The sequence below is a fragment of the Oncorhynchus tshawytscha genome, linkage group LG22, assembly GCF_018296145.1.
Source record: "Oncorhynchus tshawytscha isolate Ot180627B linkage group LG22, Otsh_v2.0, whole genome shotgun sequence".
NCBI lineage: Eukaryota > Metazoa > Chordata > Actinopteri > Salmoniformes > Salmonidae > Oncorhynchus > Oncorhynchus tshawytscha.
This window is the reverse complement of record NC_056450.1, coordinates 16,538,330-16,557,735: the sequence shown is the minus strand read 5'-3', so window position 1 is coordinate 16,557,735 and position 19,406 is coordinate 16,538,330. Positions and strand designations below refer to the sequence as shown.

Sequence of the window (19,406 nt, the reverse complement as noted above, 5' to 3'; positions counted from 1 at the left end):
ACACACACACACACACACACACAAACACACAAACACACACACACAGACAGTAGAAGGCATCTCATGTCATAAACAGATATGGACTAGTAGTGTATTCTGTGTTGTGTTGTAAGGCCGAGGAGCAAGGTAGTGATAATGGATGGAACATCTGCTGAGCTGCAGGTGTCTTTTCTTCCTCTTCTTGTCAATGTGTTAACTGATTATCTCACCCTTCTACATCACTGATCATAGCCCTCCTTCATTCACAGCCACCCTCCCTCCCCACTAAACAAGTGACTGTGACACATATGTCCCTGGAGCATAACAAATGGCACATACTGTATGTGTAGGCTAAAGCCTAAATCCTAGTCTGAATAGTGCCTAAATGTAGCCAAAATCCTATACTTGGATTAAAACAATGACTATCACAGAAAGGGGAACTTTTCTCCACACACAGTTTCAGTTCTCAATGTGTTTTCAAATTTAGACACTTGCTGTTCTCCAGACAGAATCCTGCTGCAGGCCCAAAATAGAGAGGGTGTGCTGGAGCAGAAGCTGCCGGGATGGAGCCTTCCCATAGTGAGTGATCCTTTTGATGAAAACCTCAGCAAAAAGTCTTGCCAATCCAGCTGTGCAGTAATCGGACTAATTAGCCAGTCCAGTCAAACGCAGCCTTGGTCAAAGCCATCCCTCCGCACTGCGCTCTAGACATACCACCATTCGTCTTTACTTTGTATAAGCTAACATGTCAACCCCTCGTAAACTGAAAGATACATTCATAGGTGTTTTTATATCTGACCAATTTTCTTACAACTGAAGTGTATTACAAATACACATTTTATTTGAAGTTTGAATTGGATCACACACACCAAAGAATGCAATAATGTTAGGCCCAAAAAGGTTAATAGACCTGAAGAAGCCTGCTACAAAAAGCCATTTTCTACACTGTAACTACACTGAGAGAGGTTAATGCAGTATCTACATCTGAGGTCTCGGACATGGAGAAAAAACAGTCTGTGTCTGTTCCCCATTTTCTACACTGTAACTACACTGAGAGAGGTTAATACAGTATCTACATCTGAGGTCTCTGACATGGAGGAAATACAGTCTGTGTCTGTTCCCCATTTTTACAAACTGATTATGGCATGTCTGGGGCAAGCGAATCATCTCCTTGAAAAACTGTGACCGGGAGACCTCATGACTGACTTAAACAAGACCCAAATGTTTCCAGTGGTGGATGCTTTTCATCCGCACATTATATTTTGGGATCTCTAAATGATAGTGATCTGTGGCGCTGCTATGCCCCTTTATCAAGTGAATGTTGGAAATCCCCTAACAAGCATTAAGACACAAAGATCAGTAAAACTTGATTCTCAACTCTTGCACTGCATCCCAAAAACGTTTTATAACCAGGAATCTTACCATCTTACATAGTTGTATTGAGGCAGGCTCAAGATTACAACCAGTGACCACTGTGTGTGTAGGGTCTGCCCCCACTAACACATTAACCGACTGCCAGATGGCTTTTTGCCCAGTTGTTTCTAAGCAGAATACTGAAACCCATAAAAAGACCCGTTGTCTGGTTTAACTTTCCACTATTGTGTGCACACACCTCCTCTCTGTGCATGTGTATCAGGAAACACAATGGCTGCACAGTCTTGCATAGCCACACCCCCTGGCTGAGAGGTTTTTGAGAGAGAGACAGAGAGAGAGAGAGAGAGAGAGAGAGAGCGAGCTCCTGGACTAGAGGTGGTTCAATGGCTAGGAGAGGAGGTTGCAGCCCCCTCTCGCACACCTTAATGGACAATGGCACAATAACAGCTCTATAACAATACTAACACCTGTTAAAAAACCAAGAGTGATAATAAAGACACAATAAACAAAACGTTAGCATATCGATGTGCTTTCTATTCTGTCTGCAAACATAATAAACAATGCTATTAGCCAAAACACGTTTGGTTTTCATATACAAAAGTATTTCTCTAGTCAACTTCTAATTGTCCTTCAATCGTGGCTGAATGAATATCGTTCAAACGTTGTATTTGCATATCAGTATAATAACACATGAGTTCCAAACAAAGGACAATACACCAAAACATTTAGTGCATTCTGGCAACAGTAGCATACACTGTGTAAAATGGCCTGTTTCTGAGTGTGTACATGTACTTTAAGTCAGAATATCTTTAAATGATAAGAAGTAGAAGCTCAGCACTGAGAAGTCAGAATTAAAACAGAGCTTGACTAGTCTTGATTAGTCGGCTCTGGAAGGTCATGCCAGCGTGCATATGGGGAGAACAACTGTCCAGAACAACTGAATGTGCAATAGACCACAGACAATCACCTGCAAAGTTCCTTGTGTCGAAATCACTAAGGAATTAACATGGTCCACACACACCCACACAGTTGTGAAGAGGGCACGACAACACCTCTTCTACCTCAGGAGGCTGAAAAGATTTGGCATGGGCCCTCAGATCTTCAAATGTCTTTTAAAATGTATTTTACCAGATAAGTTGACTGAGAAAACATTCCCATTTACAGCAACAACCTGGGAAATAATTACAGGAGTGAGGAGGGGGGATGAATGAGCCAATTGGAAGCTGAAGATGATTAGGTGGCCATGATAGTATGAGGGCCAGATTGGGAATTTAGCCAGGCCACCAGGGTTAACACCCCTACTCTAATGATAAGTGACCTGTGATCTTTAGTGACCATAGAGTGTCAGGACACCTGTTTAACGTCCCATCTGAAAGACAGCACCATACACAGGGCAATGTCCCCAATCACTGCCCTGGCACATTGGAATCTTTTTTTTAGACCAGAGGAAAGAGTGCCTCCTACTGGCCCTCCAACACCACTTTCAGCAGCATCTAGTCTCCCATCCAGGGACAGATCAGGACCAACACTGCTTAGCTTTAGAGGCAAGCCAGCAGTGGGATGCAGGCCTACAGCGGCACAATTGAGAGCATCTTGACTGGCTGCATCACCTTTTGGTAAGGCACACAGTACATCACTGGGGCCGAGCTCTCTGCCATCCAGGACTATATCAGACAGTGTCAGAGGAAGGCCCAAAAAGTTGTCAGACTCCAGCCACCCAAGTCATAGACTGTTCTGTCTGCTACCGCACGACCAGCAGTACCAGTGCACCAAGTCTAGAACCAACAGGATCCGGAACAGCCATAAGATTACTGAACAAGACTGCTAAATAGCTTATCAAATGGCTACCCAGACTACCTGAATTGACCCTTTTTTGCACTAACTCTCTTGCACTGACTCTATGCACACTCGCACACCAACACCAACAACACACATGCATACTGAAGCCACTCACACACGCTTTCACTCACCATATACACTGCTGCTGCTGTCTATTATCTATCTTGTTGCCTAGTTACCTTAACCCTACACTACATGGCCAAAAGTATGTGGACAGACCTTCAAATTAGTGGATTTCGTCTATTTCAGCCACACCGGTTGCTGACAGGTGTATAAAATCAAGCACACAGCCATGCAACCTCCATAGACAAACATTGGCAGTAGAATGGCCTTATTGAAGAGCTCAGTGACTTTCAACGTGGCACTATCATAGAATGCCACCTTTCCAACAGGCCAGTTAGCCAAATTGTTGCCCTGCTAGAGCCACCCCGGTCAACTGTAAGTGCTGTTCTTGTGGAGTGGAAACGTCTAGGAGAAACAACGGCTCAGCGGCAAAGTGGTAGGCCACCGAAGTTCACAGAACGGAACCGCCGAGTGCTGAAGCACGTAAAAAAATGTCCTCGGTTGCAACTCTCACTACCGGTTTCCAAACTGCCTCTGGAAGCAACGTCAGCACAAGAACTGTTTGTCGGGAGCTTCATGAAATGGGTTTCTACAGCCGAGCAGCCGCACACAAGCCTAAGATCACCATGTGCAATGCCTAGCATCGGCTGGAGGGGTGTAAAGCTCGCCACCATTGGACTCTGGAGCCCTATAAAGGTGTTCTCTGGAGTGATGAATCACGCTTCACCATCTGGCAGTCCGACGGACGAATCTGGGTTTGGTGGATTCCAGGACAACGCTACCTGCCCAAACGCAGAGTGCCAACTGAAACATTTTGTGGAGGAGGAATAATGGTCTGGGGCTGTTTTTCATTGTTCGGGCTAGGCCCCTTAGTTCCAGTGAAGGGAAATCTTAACGCTACAGCATACAATGACATTCTAAACAATTTTATGCTTGCAACGTTGTGGTCACATTTTGGGGAAGGCCCTTTCCTGTTTCAGCATAACAATTGCCCGTGCACAGAGCGAGGTCCATACAGAAATTATTTGTTGAGATCAGTGTGGAAGAACTTGACTAGTCTGCACAGAGCCCTGACCTCAACCCCATTGAACATCTTTGGGATGAATTGTAACGCCGACTGCGAGTCAAGCCTAATCACCCAACATCAGTGCCTGACCTCACTAATGCTCTCGTGGCTGAATGGAAGCAAGTCCCTGCAGCAATGTTCCAACATCTAGTGGAAATCCTTCCCAGAAGAGTGGTGGCTGTTATGGCAGCAAATGGGGGGACCAACTCCATATTAATGCCTATGATTTTGGAAATGGGGTGTTCAACTAGCAGGTGTCCACATACCTTTGGCCATGGAGTGTATATGTGCATAGCTACCTCAATTACCTCATACACCTGCACATTGACCCGCTATTGGCACTCCCTGTCTATAGGCATGTTATTTTTACATATTATTGTTGTTCACTGTGTATTTACTCCTTGTGTCACAATTTCTTTAACTCTGCATTGTTGGAAAAGGACCTGTAAGAAAGCATTTCACTGCTAGTCTACACCTGTTGTTTACGAAGCATGTGTCAAATACAATTATTATTATATTGTATTCACCCACCCACTGTTAAGTACAGACACAAACTCAAAGAACATTTTACCCTCTTATTTTTACTACCCTTTATGACTTATTTATTTTGATTAAAGTCTTCACGTTGTTTTGTTTTTCATCAATGTGTATTGCGCTGTTAAGAGCGTGCAATTCTTCTGTTTGTTTTTTCAGGACTTTTTACTGGGTGTTTGGCAGTCAGGATCTCTAGTCTCCACTGAGTGTCGTTAGCACCCCATGGTTCCCCTTCTCCAACTGTCGGCAGAGATAAAACACCAAGTTCTTCCGTCTGGTACGGAAGTGGCTAGAGTCTTCAGAGGTGTAAGGATAATTAGGAGTCTGAAAATAGGGTATTTGGTGCAGTGCTACTTTTTTCTAAATTGCACATACATTCCTTGAATTCCAATGCAAAAGCTTCCAACCTATCTGTCCAAAATCAAATCCATCCAAAGAACACCCAGAGCAACAAACAACCAATCATATAAAGTTATTGTAACTGCCTAAAGAGAGTACTATTAAATATCCATAGACATGTTATATTTATAGTGCAAATGCACACTTCACCCTGTACACGCATATACCTTCTCACTCTTCCTAACACACACACACACACACACACACACACACACACACACAAATGCACATAACAGCATGGAGGTGCAGCTACTCACCAGTGGTTAGTGTAGGGGTAAAAGTGACTAGGTAATCAGGATATATAATAAATAGAGTAGCAGCAGTATTTGTGAAGTGTTAACGTGTGTCTATGTGTAAGTCATGGTGAGTCATGGAATCATGGTGGTGAAGGTAGAGCAGCACTAATGACCTGCTTGGCTGCACTACTGCACACGGTTCTGCTCAGAACCTCCACCTACCCAACCCCCACTGCCAGGGATGGGTAGGTTACCTTCTAAATGTAATCTGTTACAATTACCTGTCGAAAACTGTAATCAGTAACATCACTTTTGGATTACCCAAACTCAGTAATGTGATGACTTTCAGTTACGTTTAGATTTGTTTCCCCTTAAGATGCATTAGAAGAAGACAAAAATGAATATTACCAATTGAATGACATCTACTGCAAGATAAATCAATGATAGAGTTTACGTCGCAGGCCATAAATGGAATATATCAGGCAGTGTCAGAGGAAGACAAAAGACTCAGACTCCAGCCACCCAAGCCATAGACTGTTCTCTCTGCTACCGCACGGCAAGCGGTACCAGTGCACCAAGTCTAACCAACAGGACCCTGAACCAACAGGACCCTGAACAGACACCTCACAAGTCCTCAACTGGCAGATTCATCAAATAGTACCCCCCAAAACACCAGTCTCAACGTCAACAGTGAAGAGGCGAATCCAGGATGCTGGCCTTCTAGGCAGAGTTGCAAAGAAAAAGCCATACCTCAGACTGGCCAATAAAAAGAAAAGATTCAGATGGGCAAAATAGTCATCTCTTCAATGTTGACGTTGAGACTGGTGTTTTGCAGGTGCTATTTAATGAAGCTGCCAGTTGAGGACTTGTAAGGTGTCTGTTTCTCAAACTAGACACTCTAATGTACTTGTCCTCTTGCTCAGTTGTGCACCGGGGCCTCCCACTCCTCTTTCTATTCTGGTTAGAGCCAGTTTGCACTGTTCTGTGAAGGGAGTAGTACACAGTGTTGTACCAGATCTTCAGTTTCTTGGCATTTCTTGCATGGAATAGCCTTAATTTCTCAGAACAAGAATATACTGACGAGTTTTTGGACATTTTGAGCCTGTAATCGAACCCACAAATACTGATGGTCCAGATACTCAACTAGTCTAAAGAAGGTCAGTTGAATTGCTTCTTTAATCAGAACAAAAGTTTTCAGCTGTGCTAACATAATTGCAAAAGGGTTTTCTAATGATCAGTTAGCATTTTAAAATTATAAACTTGGATTAGCTAACACAACGTGCAATTGAAACACAGGAGTGATGGTTGCTGATAATGGGCCTCTGTAAATCGATGTAGATATTCCATAAACAATCTGCCATTTCCAGCTACAATAGTCATTAACAACATTAACAATGTCGACAATGTACTTCTGATCAATTTCATGTTATTTTAATGGAGAGAAAAGTTTGCTTTTATTTAAAAAACAAGGACATTTCTAAGTGACCCCAAACTTTTGAACGGTAGTGTATTTATATTTCTGAATACATGGCTCAGGCCTACTCTGTTGTTTATGTTTTTGTCATGGAGGACTGGCTGAGCTCATTGCTTCAAAACATGGTTTCAAAAAAATCTGGTCTCATGGAATGGCATCGCTTTGAGCACTACCTGCCGAAAAGTGCTATTTGCCTGTTAGTGACACCATAGAATTGGCAGTTAAAATACTTAATTAATTGAATAGGATCTCTATGGGTGACACTTTTATATCTCAATCATTTGCAGCTGTTGAAGTCTAAAGTGTGCAAGTTTGTGTCCATTAAGCATTAGGACTTTTTATTTATTTATTTTTTATTTTATAAATCAGAACAAATTACAATTAAGTAGGTCTTCTTAAATTAAACTTGTTTTTGACTGTAGAGTGCCTTCGGAAAGTATTCAGAACCCTTGTCAAGACTTGTTACATTACAGTCTTATTCTAAAATGGATTAAATAAATAGAAAATCCTCAGCAATCTACACCCAATACCCCATAATGACAAAGCGAAAACAGTTTTTGCAAATGTATACAAAATAAAAAACAGAAATACCTTATTTACATAAGTATTCAGACCCTTTGCTATGAGACTCGAAATTGCCAATATAAGGTCCCACAGTTGACAGTGCATGTCAGAGCAAAAACAAAGCCATGAGGTTGAAGGAATTGTCCGTAGAGCTCTGAGACAGGATTGTGTTGAGGCACAGATCTGGGGAAGGGTACCGAAAAATGTCTGCAGCATTGAAAGTCCCCAAGAACACAGTGGCCTCCATCTTTCTTAAGTGGAAGAAGTTTGGAACCACCAAGAAACTTCCTAGAGCTTCCCGCCCGGCCAAACTGAGCAATCGGGGGAGAAGGGCCTTGGTCAGGGAGGTGACCAATGTGAAGACCCTCCCACTCTGTCTGCCGTATTCTCTCTTTGTTGTTTCCTTATTAGGATGCTGGTGGGCGGAGTTGGGAGGGTCGTCAGCTACATGGGAAACACCTGGGCCCGGTGTCTCCCAGGATAAATAGACCTCTTCCCCATTCCTGGAAGAGACTCTCTCCATGCAGACACCTTTATAGATTTTGTTGTGTTTCTTGGTGGTTTTTTGGTTGTTTGCTTTAGCATCTTTCAACACCCTGCATTATCACATTCATGCAAAACACTCACTTACACTACTGATTACTGATTACACACCATTGTATATTATACTTAGTTACTTATTTAATAAATATATATTTTGTTACTCCTTATCTCCACGTTGTCTCCCTTTTGTTACGGGCTTTGAGCCGGTTCGTGACAAGTGGGGGCTCATCCGGGATCTTTGAACTATTGGTTTGGGAGACCGTGGAGGTACGTGCTTGGTTTGCATATTTTGTTTGAGTTTTGATAGAGTTTGATATTTTTTGGAATATGTTGGGCATGGTTAATGTTTGTTATTTTTGTGTGGTGTCTGTGGACTGACCAGTTGTCTCGGGGGCACATCCGTGGCTTGGTGGAATTTGCCAGCATGCTGGGGAGTTTTTCCTTGCCAGCGGGCTACAGTGCGTAAATTCCCACCACAAATCTGCACGAAGACTAGGGTTGAGTTATTGTAGGTTTTGGGGAAGCTCCGTATCTCATCTCTCTTCTGTGGTGCTCAGGGTGATTGTCAATTCTCGGGTTGTGGTCTGGTGTGCTCAGCAGAGGGGAAGAGCGAGATTTTTTTGTGTGTGATTATGGCGTCTTATGTAGATGAGTTCATTCGCTTTCCATCGGAGGAATTGTTAGATTTGGGTACTAAAGAACAGCTGTTGAAGGTCGCTGAACACTACAAGGTTGAGATTAGTGATAAACATCTAAAGAATTCTATTAGGTTGATATTGAAGGCCAATCTGATGGAGAGTGGTATTCTTGAAGTTACCACTGGGCCAGCCTCTGCTGAGGATTTGTCGTCTCCCCATAACGTTACAATGGCCATTCCATCGGTTAGTCCTAGTAGCCTTCTTTTTGAACAGCAGAAAGAACTGCTTCTGTTACAGCTGGAGCATGATCGGCAACATGATCGTGAGAAGAGAGAGCATGATCGGCAGCATGATCGTGTAAAGTATGAAAAGGAATTGGCATTTAAACGAGATATGGAGCGTGCTAAAATCAAGTTGCAACAAGAACGTATAGAGTTGGTTAGGGAAGGAAAGATCTCAGGGGAGAGTTTGTTTTGGGAAGGTGACCCAGATTTACCTAGGGGTAGTTCTGCTTTTGGTCGTGCCCCAGAGACATTTGATATTGTTGGGAACTTACGGTTATTGCCTCAGTTTAATGAAAGGGACCCAGAGACATTCTTTTCGTGGTTTGAGCGGGTTGCTGACGCTAGGAGTTGGCCTGATTCTGACCCCACTTTAATGTTGCAGTGTGTGCTGACTGGTAAAGCGCAGGAAGCAAATTCAGCTCTTAGTGTACACGACAGTGCCAATTATGATAAAGTTAAAACCGTTGTGTTACAGATTTATGAACTGGTCCCTGAGGCTTACCGCCAACGATTTAGAACTTTAAAAAGGGATGATAAGCAGACTCATGTTGAGTTTGCGCGACAATTATCTTTACAGTTTAATTGCTGGTGTTTCCCGCCTCTGCAATTGTGACTTTCCAAGGGCTGTGTAATCTGATTATGTTAGAGCAATTTAAGGACATAATTCCTGATCGTATTGCCACGTATATTAATGAACAGAAAGTAAAGAATGTCGTTGAAGCTGCGGTTTTGGCGGACGAGTATGTGTTGACTCACAAAAGTGTCTTTGCAGAGCCCCGTATTCGGAAAGAGTGGGGGCGTTTGGATAGATTTGGGCTTCGCTCACCGAGATACTTTGGTTCACGGGCAGAGTTCTATTCAACTAGGGTTGAGCCTGACTCCCATGGTAAAGCTGACTTTGGGCAGGAGTGTCACTACTGTCAAGGTTCAGGTCATTGGAAAAACTAATGTACACTTCTCAGGTCAAAGGGTGCTTACGCTAAATCTAAGCCTACCGCGTTAGCTGCACCTGTTCCACATCAGTTCACTCATGACTCATTTCCTCAGGCCCAGGAGAATGCGAAAGTCCATATTGATCCAGACTATTTACCTTTCATTACGGAAGGTTTTGTGTCTATGTTAGGAAGTAAAGACCTAGTGCCAGTGAAGATCCTGAGAGACACTGGTGCCTCTGAATCATTTGTGTTGGAGTCTCTTACCCTTTTCTGCTGAGACTGATTCGGGGAATAGTGTTCTAATTAGGGGAATAGGTTTGAACACTCTGTCAGTTCCATTGCATAAACTGATGTTGGATTGTGGGCTGGTGAAGGGTGAAGTTGTTGTGGGGGTGCGTCCTTCGTTGCCTATTGAGGGTATCGGCGTTATCCTTGGGAATAACTTGGCTGGTGAGCGTGTATGGCCTGTCGTGTTTCCATCTCTAGTGGTTTCCACTAAGCCGTCATTTGTTGGGATTCCTGATGAGTGTACAGAGTTTCCCAGAGGTGTTCTCTGCGTGTGCAGTGACACGTTCTATGAGCCGTGGCGAACTGGTCACTGCGCTGACTAATGATAATAATACAAAGTATGTCACTGTTTTCCCTGTTATCCCGTTACCTGTAACTCGCTCAGATCTAATCAATGCGCAACGGGATGACCCCACGTTGGAAGAGTTGCATGATCAAATTGTGCCTGTAGAACAGTTGGGAGATGTCGCCCATGGCTATTTTCTCCAAGAGGATGTCCTGATGAGAAAGTGGGTGTCTCATGACAGTAGTTTTCTGGGGGAGGCAATTAGTCAGGTTGTTGTACCAGTTAAGCTTCGTGAGTTGGTGTTGGAAACTTCTCACAGCGACGTTGCTGGATGGTTGGTCTGATTCAGAGATTTCCAGGTTTGTTTTCTGATACACCTACATGTACAAACTTAATAGAACATGATATTGACATTGTGTTGGACTGTGTTGATCAAGTCGGTGCAGCTAAGTTTGTGAGCAAATTTGACCTTTTAAAAGGCTATTGGCAGGTGCCACTGACGAGTAGGGCACGTGAAATCTCTGCCTTTATTACACCCTTTGGTCTGTACTCGTATTCAGTTATGAGTTTCGGTCTGCGTAATGCACCTGCCACTTTTCAGCGACTTATGAACAGGGTTGTCGCCAGTCTGACCGGGTGCGCTGTTTATTTGGACGATGTAGTGATATATGCAGATACTTGGGAAGAACATCTGTCCCGTATTCAAGCCTTGTTCGAACGTCTGGCTGCGGGTCGCCTCACAATCAATCTGGCTAAATGTGAGTTTGCTCAGGCGACCGTTACATACCTTGGAAAAGTGGTTGGGCAGGGTGAAGTGCGTCCTGTTCGGGCTAAAGTGGTGGCTATTGACGCTTTTCCACCACCAACTACTAAAAAGGAGCTGATGCGTTTCTTGGGCATGATTGGTTATTACCGTAGTTTTTGTAATAACTTCTCTACTGTGGTCGTTCCCTTCACAGATATGCTGAAAGCTAAGGCTGTTTATGTTTGGTCTACTCGTTGTCAACACGCTTTTGAAGATGCAAAGAGGTTGCTTACCTCAACTCCGGTGCTGGCTGCTCCTCGCGTGGATTTGTCATTTACCTTGCAGGTGGATGCTAGTCATGTGGGGGCAGGTGCAGTTTTGCTGCAAGCAGATGTGTCTGGGATTGAGAGGCCTGTTAGTTTCTTTTTCAAAACGTTTAACCATTATCAGTTGAACTACTCGGTTATTGAAAAGGAAGCGCTAGCACTCATTTGGGCGCTACAACACTTCGAAGTGTATGTCGGGTCGGGGGTAGTACCTATTGTGGTCTACACCGACCATAACCCCCTCACTTTTTTGAGGTCCATGATGTGTCCAAACCAGAGGATAATGCGATTGTTTATTTTTACAATCATTCCATCTCGATGTGCGGCACATCCGGGGGACTGAAAACGTGATTGCTGATGCGCTCTCTTGTGCGCCCTGTTCCTAAATGTTTACGTGACTGACCATTGTTTCGTATTGTCATGTTCTCTCTGTCCTGTCTGCTCCCTCCTGGTCTTGTTTTCTTCTATCCTCTTAAATGTTGCTTCCTGTGCGAAGGTTGCTGAGGTCTGGGGAGGAGGTTGGCTAGGGCAAATTATAAGTGTTATCACGTAAACCCTCCTCAATTTGTGGCGCAGAAGCTGTGTCAATTTGGAACTTGGAGGCTGGTATTTTGTTCCGGGGTCCTTGTTGGTCCCCAGTTTTATGGGGGGGGAATGTGACGACCCTCCCACTCTGTCTGCCGTATTCTCTCTTTGTTGTTTCCTTATTAGGATGCTGGTGGGCGGAGTTGGGAGGGTCGTCAGCTACATGGGAAACACCTGGGCCCGGTGTCTCCCAGGATAAATAGACCTCTTCCCCATTCCTGGAAGAGACTCTCTCCATGCAGACACCTTTATAGATTTTGTTGTGTTTCTTGGTGGTTTTTTGGTTGTTTGCTTTAGCATCTTTCAACACCCTGCATTATCACATTCATACAAAACACTCACTTACACTACTGATTACTGATTACACACACCATTGTATATTATACTTAGTTACTTATTTAATAAATATATATTTTGTTACTCCTTATCTCCACGTTGTCTCCCTTTTGTTACGGGCTTTGAGCCGGTTCGTGACACCAAGAACCCAATGATCACTCTAACAGAGCTTGAGAATTCCACTGTGGAGACGGGAGAACCTTCCAGAAGGTTCTGCAGCATTTCACCAATCAGGCCTTTATGGTAAAGTGGCCAGACGGAAGCTGCTCCTCAGTAAAAGTCACATGACAGCCCGCTTTGAGTTTGCCAAAAGGCACCAAAAGACTCTCAGACCATGATTAACAAGATTCTCTGCTGATGAAACCAAGATTGAACTCTTTGGCCTGAATGCCAAGAGCCATGTCTGGAGAAAACCCGGCACCATCCCTACGGTGAAGCACGGTGGTGGCAGCATCATGGATCGCTGCCAAAGGTGCTTCAACAAAGTACTGAGTAAAGGGTCTGAATACTTATGTAAATGTGATATTTCTGTTTTATTTTATTTTATACATGTATGTGAAGTACATTACCATGGAAGAGTTTACGAGGAAGGTGCTCCCTCAAACTTGTATTATCTAGGCTGTGATCCACACTATGCAGCTGTTGCAGGACCACATTTTTCTCTGGCTGTGCACAGGTTGCAAAAACAATGATTGACAGGCAGCTTAGCCTACACTTCCTCAATTCAACCATTATTCGGTTAAAATACACCTATACATTGGTGAGCAGCCATCCACAAACAATCACAATCCGTAAGGACTGAATAATTGAGAGAGCAGCAGCGTGATTCACATAATTGCTATGCAGATATCAATAATGGACCTAAATTATATCAGTATCACTAGTAGGCTACACCACAGCTGTCGTCCTTACCTCTAAGCCTTTATTTAGGTTGGTTGTATAATCTTTGACGCCGACAGCAGTCGCACCATTGGAAGACATACCGTAGCTTTGACTGCAGTTTACAAAAACATATTCCTGCTCTTTTACCGCAACCCATAAAACGCATTTGGTGAGTCATCATAATGGTCTCGGACTTGTGGTCAGACGGAAACAAAATGTACATTTGCGCCTTTTTTCAATTTTGATTTGAGTGTATTTGAGAAAACAAAAGGTGTCAAAGTATTTTTTAAGCTGGTAACAGATTACAGTTTTTTTGTAAACAGTTGTGTAATCAATTACTCCCCAAACCTGCCCACTGTTCAGAACACTGATGTAGTTCTGTCCTTGAGCTGTTCTAGTCTTTTAATGTTCTGTATTATGTAATGCTTCATGTTTTGTGTGGAACCCAGGAAGAGTAGCTGCTGCTTTCGAAACAGCTAATGAGGGATCCTAATAAAATACCAAATACTGCCGCCTGCTGCCTCTAGCCAGTACATATTTCTCTGTTTGTGGAATCCATACCACTACTATACAAATTTCTGACATTATAAATGACAAGGTCTGCAGTTCCAATGTACAGACTGGCTAAAGGGTACTGTACACAAAAACACTGACTACAGTAAGGACATATTCAAAACTGATAAAACTGACCTTGACATAACTGAGAAGAACACTCACAGCAAAGGGAAGTCTATGCACTTGTATACAGTGCTTTGGTTAAGTAAGACAAGTCAAAAGAGTACTACAGTTACAGATAAATAAAGTTGATGTACAAATTGTCAGGAAAACAAAACAGCGAGTTGACAAATATTACTACTGATAATGGGGTTCTTTGTTGTCGTAGTTATGGGACAGGAAGGGCAGGTTGGGATCATTTGAACTTGCCGGGTCCTATGTCTGTAATTAGGTTTCATGCCTTTCATGAGTCTTGTCACTTGTTTACAGTAGTATGGCCTACTACCCTACTCTAGTCCTGCTCGCCTTCCCCTCTCTGGGTGCTATGACTAGGACGGCACTCTCAAGGACAACAGAAAACAACAACTACATTCAGATGATCATTGTATTACTTTAATGTTACTGCTGCTGTGTACAGAATGGTGGGTGGCTATAAATAAGCAATAAGGCCCGGGGAGATGTGGTATATGGCCAATATGCCACAGCTAAGTGCTGTTCTTTTGTGCGACACAACACGGAGTGCCTGGCCAATATAGCCGTGGTATATTGGCCATATACCACACACCCCCAAGGTGCCTTATTACTATTATAAACTGGTTACCAATGTAATTAGAGCAGTAAAACTACATTTGTTGTCATAGCCGTGGTATACGATCTGATATACCATGGCTTTCAGCCAATCAGAATTCAGGGCTCAAACCACTCAGTTTATAATGTGCGATAAGTCACGCCTTATTTACAGACACTCTTCAAATGATCCTGACAGCATCAAAGTGTTCTCTATTCTAAAATATGTTAGCTACCATACTGTACAGTATGTCTTCATTTGGAAATGGGTGAATGGTGAAAAATGACTCGCAGTTCCTGTACACAGACAGCTGCCTGAAAATATGACTCCATCCTTATCCCCCCCCCACTCTTGAGGAAAAATAACGGACCACATCCGCCTGAGCCTGATGGTCACAAATATAGATGATGCAGACTGGAACATTGTGGTTTTACTCCTTTGATTATCTATTGTCATGAAAGGATACAGAAGGGCATGGGTTTATCCCTGTGTCCTGGAAGAGGAGTCAGACTGATAAAGAAAATTATTTGTCAGTCTTACATCTGTTTATTCTGACTGTCAGATTCAACTGGAATGATAGAGAAATTAAATGAACATGGTCGTTTTCCAGTGAATTTGTTTAGAGCCAAAGTGGGAGTAAGGATGCAGTCAGAGTGATTACATAACCATTGGGTTGGGTAGTATCTCACTCCACTCCAGCACCGGTCTGTCACTCAGACGCAATCGGATCCCCATCCTGGATCAGGAGAGGAACACCCTGGTCCTAGCCTGCCCTCTTTGGCACGATATGGAACAGAACAGAGCGCTCCCTGAGACCTTGACTGTCCCTTAATCACCATGTTTCAGAGGCTGCATTGACGCCCGCACTGGATGCCGATGCTCATGTAAAAACATAGAACCTAAAAGCAATGCAATGCAGTATGTAGTTTATGTGAGCATCTGGCATCTCTGGTTCGGACTCCGCAGAACAGAAAGCTTCCTGAGACTCTGAGCCACAATCCCCTTCTTATAGAGGCCACATTGAAACCAGCAATGGATACTGGATGCTCATGAAAAAACATACATCATAATGGAATACAGTATGTACTTTCTGTACATTTCTCTGCTTTTGCCATTTGATGCCCTTAGGGAACTTGTACACTATATGCATTTTCCGTTTATGTAATGAGGCTTGGAGGGAGCCTTTGAGTTTGGGAGTGCATGGAGTGCATGACCATTGGAGGACAACTCTTAGGGACATCTCTGCTCCTTGAAAGCGTCATATAGTCATGTAGGTAGTGTTTGAGTGCATGAATGGTGCATCCTTAACCGCTCAATTACTGTAGTCATCATATCACACAAACGGGAAGATCCAGAATGGAAAAACATTGACAATGTGACTTTGACAGATGCTTTGGCAGAGGTTTAATGCTGCATTGACACCTCACCTCTTCTCCACATCTGCGACGGATGAAAGACAGTGCGACATGTACAGTAGGTGACGATTGGACACCAGTGACGTTACATACTATTCCATTCATAATGTCATGACATGAAATATCTCTCCAAAATGTATCTCAATTTTATTTTCATATGTCCATTTCATTATTTAGTGCTGGGGCCCAACAAATGGTGTAGTCCTGACTTTGGGCCTAGCAGAAGCTATGCTGCAAATGAAAACTGAGACATGAACAAATCCTTTCAAGAAATTTGCAGAATAATGACAGTCTAACTATAATCTCTAACATGTGCAGCTGGCTCCATGGGTTGCCCTGCTAAATATCTCAGCAACAAACAACACCAGGCCCGCTTTGCATTGAAGGTGTCATATACATTGCTAAATTTACATCGCTAATTTACACTGCATAGAAGACAAGTTTCACAGTCTGTCTCAAGTCTATATCAAGCACACACAGTCTGGCTTTGAGTCTGCAGGGGTTCGTTCGGCTGCTTGTGCCAAAAGCTTTCTGAGACAGCAAGAAAACAAACTAAATGTCAATAAAAGCAAGATAATTCATAATGTTATCACCGTATGATTTCAAATTTAGAAACACTGAACTTTAGGCCTATCATGCCGGTAAATCTATGCCTAAGCTTTGTCCTTGCTTTACTGTAGTTGTTAGGGTGTACCGCATCAGTCAAACAAATGAACCACAGTGGGCTGTGAGTGTCATAACCACAAGTGTATGTGAGGATAAGCATGGTCAACATTTCTATACACAATGTTTGGCTTTCTGTCATTGTTGCAAAGCCATGCACTGCTTTTAGTAGGGCATTCTCACAGGAAAAGAAGAAAATGAAATTAATTCATGCATGTCAGGTCATTTTGGAGACACACAAAAGTCACAAAAACTGACATTAAATCACAACTCAAAGCTAGACCTGTTTAGTTATACTAAGAATGCAACTGCTGCAATGAGGGCACAAAAATACCATTCAGCTTATAACAATGTAATGAAATTTACTAATGAAGAAACAAGTTTAAAATTATGAATTAGGTTAGTCTCTCTCTTTCTCCACAGAAGTTTTGGAAAAAGAAAAAACTCCACAACAATGAAACTGGAAAAATATCCAACAAATTGCTGACAAAATGCCAAGATCCAGAATGCAAAAAATAGATTGGGTCCACCACAAGAATGCTATAAGAACTCTAGACACAGAAGAGCACTGTCATGTTCAGACAGTGTTTCAGACATACACCACCCTTCTATCTGGGGAACCTCTGTTTAGCAGAAAGGTCACATGTCTCCACCACTTAGGACCATAAGGAAATGATATAGAATTACCAGACGCAAAGAGACAATATTGCTTTAAACAACTTCCTGGCAATAGGCATGTATTGACAGGCGTTTTAGACCACTGCTGAATGTAAGACATTCCCATACACTATGCCATTACACAGAAGGCAAGATTACGGTATAAAGACTTACGTTAAATGTAGAAGTCTTGAGAATAGAAAAGTTCCAGTTATTTGTTCCGTCTGATCTTACAAAGAGAGACATAACCAAAGTGACAACAATTCAGCTGAGGCCTGGACCCCAGGCAGCAGAGGGGTATAAGGTCATGTCCAGAGAACAGACCTGACTCAGCTCCCTGTTCTTTGTTCGGCGCTGGGGACAGAGGACACAATATGGATACAAATAGCGCTCTAATAAGTTATTTGTCAACTGCTTAGGAAAGTATCTATCCATTTTCCCTTATGTGGTTACATAAGCTTTATTGGGAAGTAACATGGCTACAATATTTTAGGATCTTTTAGAATCTATAAGAAGTTTTCTTACTAGGTCTCTATTGATATTTATCATGTTCATAATTCTCTCCTAATAGGCCTACAGCTGATGTACAAACTGATGAGTGATGCACCAGTGAAATGTGACACATATTTTAACATGTGTGAAATACTGTACAACACCATTTAAGATGCCATTCTACCTTGACATTGTAACTACATTTACAATGCATTAAATATATTTCTTCCAAAAGAAAATGCATTTAGACTATACATATAGTAGCCTAATATTTATGTTGTAAATAACGATGGAAGTGGTATCACCAAGCTCAACACTAGTATGAAGAAGACATCATAGTCTAAACCCTAGTCAGACTGTTCAAAATCCATGAACAAACTGTATAGGAGGCTATTCTTCACAGGCTAATATTTGAAGTTGCATGTTGACAAGACAACACCCAAGTGTTGCATAACTAACTGTGCAATAAAAGAGCCATACGGAATGGGAGGCAAACAAATCCCTCCTAGAATGTACTCAACAGGATAGGACCGACTGCATATAGGATGCCATCCTTGAAAGCGCGTCAATTGGAAATAACGTAATTATTATAACAACCCCCAAAACATAATTTCAATTATTGACTATTTAAAACTTTTGAAAACAACGCTGGGAAAACAAATTCCTCTTTACCGGAGGAAATAACTGTGCACACAGCCAAAGCACTGACCTGTTTTTTTTCAAGGGCTGACTCTTCAATTCGTAATACGTTTTTGGTTCCTCTTGAAACTCTTCTCCAACCTCGAAGTCAGGAACTATTCCGGATTCTGCTTGCATACTTGCCACTGTCAACTCTTGACAATAACAAATTATAAAGAAACGAACGATGGTATGGCCACCTCTCTAAAACACTCGCAGTACAAGCCACTGAAATCGCAAACCCGTCTTGCTCCAAGAGCCAGCGAGCAAACAGCGCAAAAAAAACATGTAGTTCTGTAGAGTAGGGAATAGGGGCCGTAGAAATAGGAGTGTATGGGATAGAGAACTACAAGCACCATGATACCGTAGCCCGCAAGTTTGTGTTATGATCTGTCAATGTCAGCAGCTTTTTCATTGGTCCAACATCTGATGGGCTTTTACCACATTTTACCCTCAATTCTGCTGAATAGGTCAAATCCCGGGGCATTCTGTATGCATTGTTTACATTTACAAATATCAATATCGGTTCATAAAATAAAATCCTAAACAACATTTCCATAATTGTCACACAAAGCTTACTTTTCTCACTACAATAGGCAGCTAGGCTACAGTGTTACAACACAATATAAAGCCTATTGTGCAGCATTGTATACCCACACTGTAATTACACAACTGCCATGTACAAATCACATTGAAAACCATCAGATGAGTGGACTATTTCTAAATATAAGATACTACACAGCCATGTTAATAGCACGTATCCAATGTTGATCATGTTTTAATTTAATTTAATTTTTCATCTCCTGTTTTTTGATGGTCGTAAGCAGAATAACATTGAGAAAA

The 19,406-nt window shown here is 42.5% G+C and overlaps 1 protein-coding gene across 4 annotated transcripts in view; it reads right to left on the bottom strand.

The window, feature by feature from the left end:
- LOC112221946 (microphthalmia-associated transcription factor) overlaps positions 1 to 18,829 on the bottom strand; it is a 44,373-nt gene extending 25,544 nt beyond the window's left edge. For all 4 annotated transcript variants that reach the window (XM_024384409.1, XM_024384410.1, XM_024384411.1 and 1 more), the window contains exon 1: positions 18,595 to 18,829. In XM_024384409.1, the coding sequence (XP_024240177.1) occupies positions 18,595 to 18,701 (107 nt within the window). In that variant the 5' untranslated portion in view covers positions 18,702 to 18,829. The remainder of the gene's footprint in view (positions 1 to 18,594) is intronic.
- Between the last annotated feature and the right edge of the window lie 577 nt (positions 18,830 to 19,406).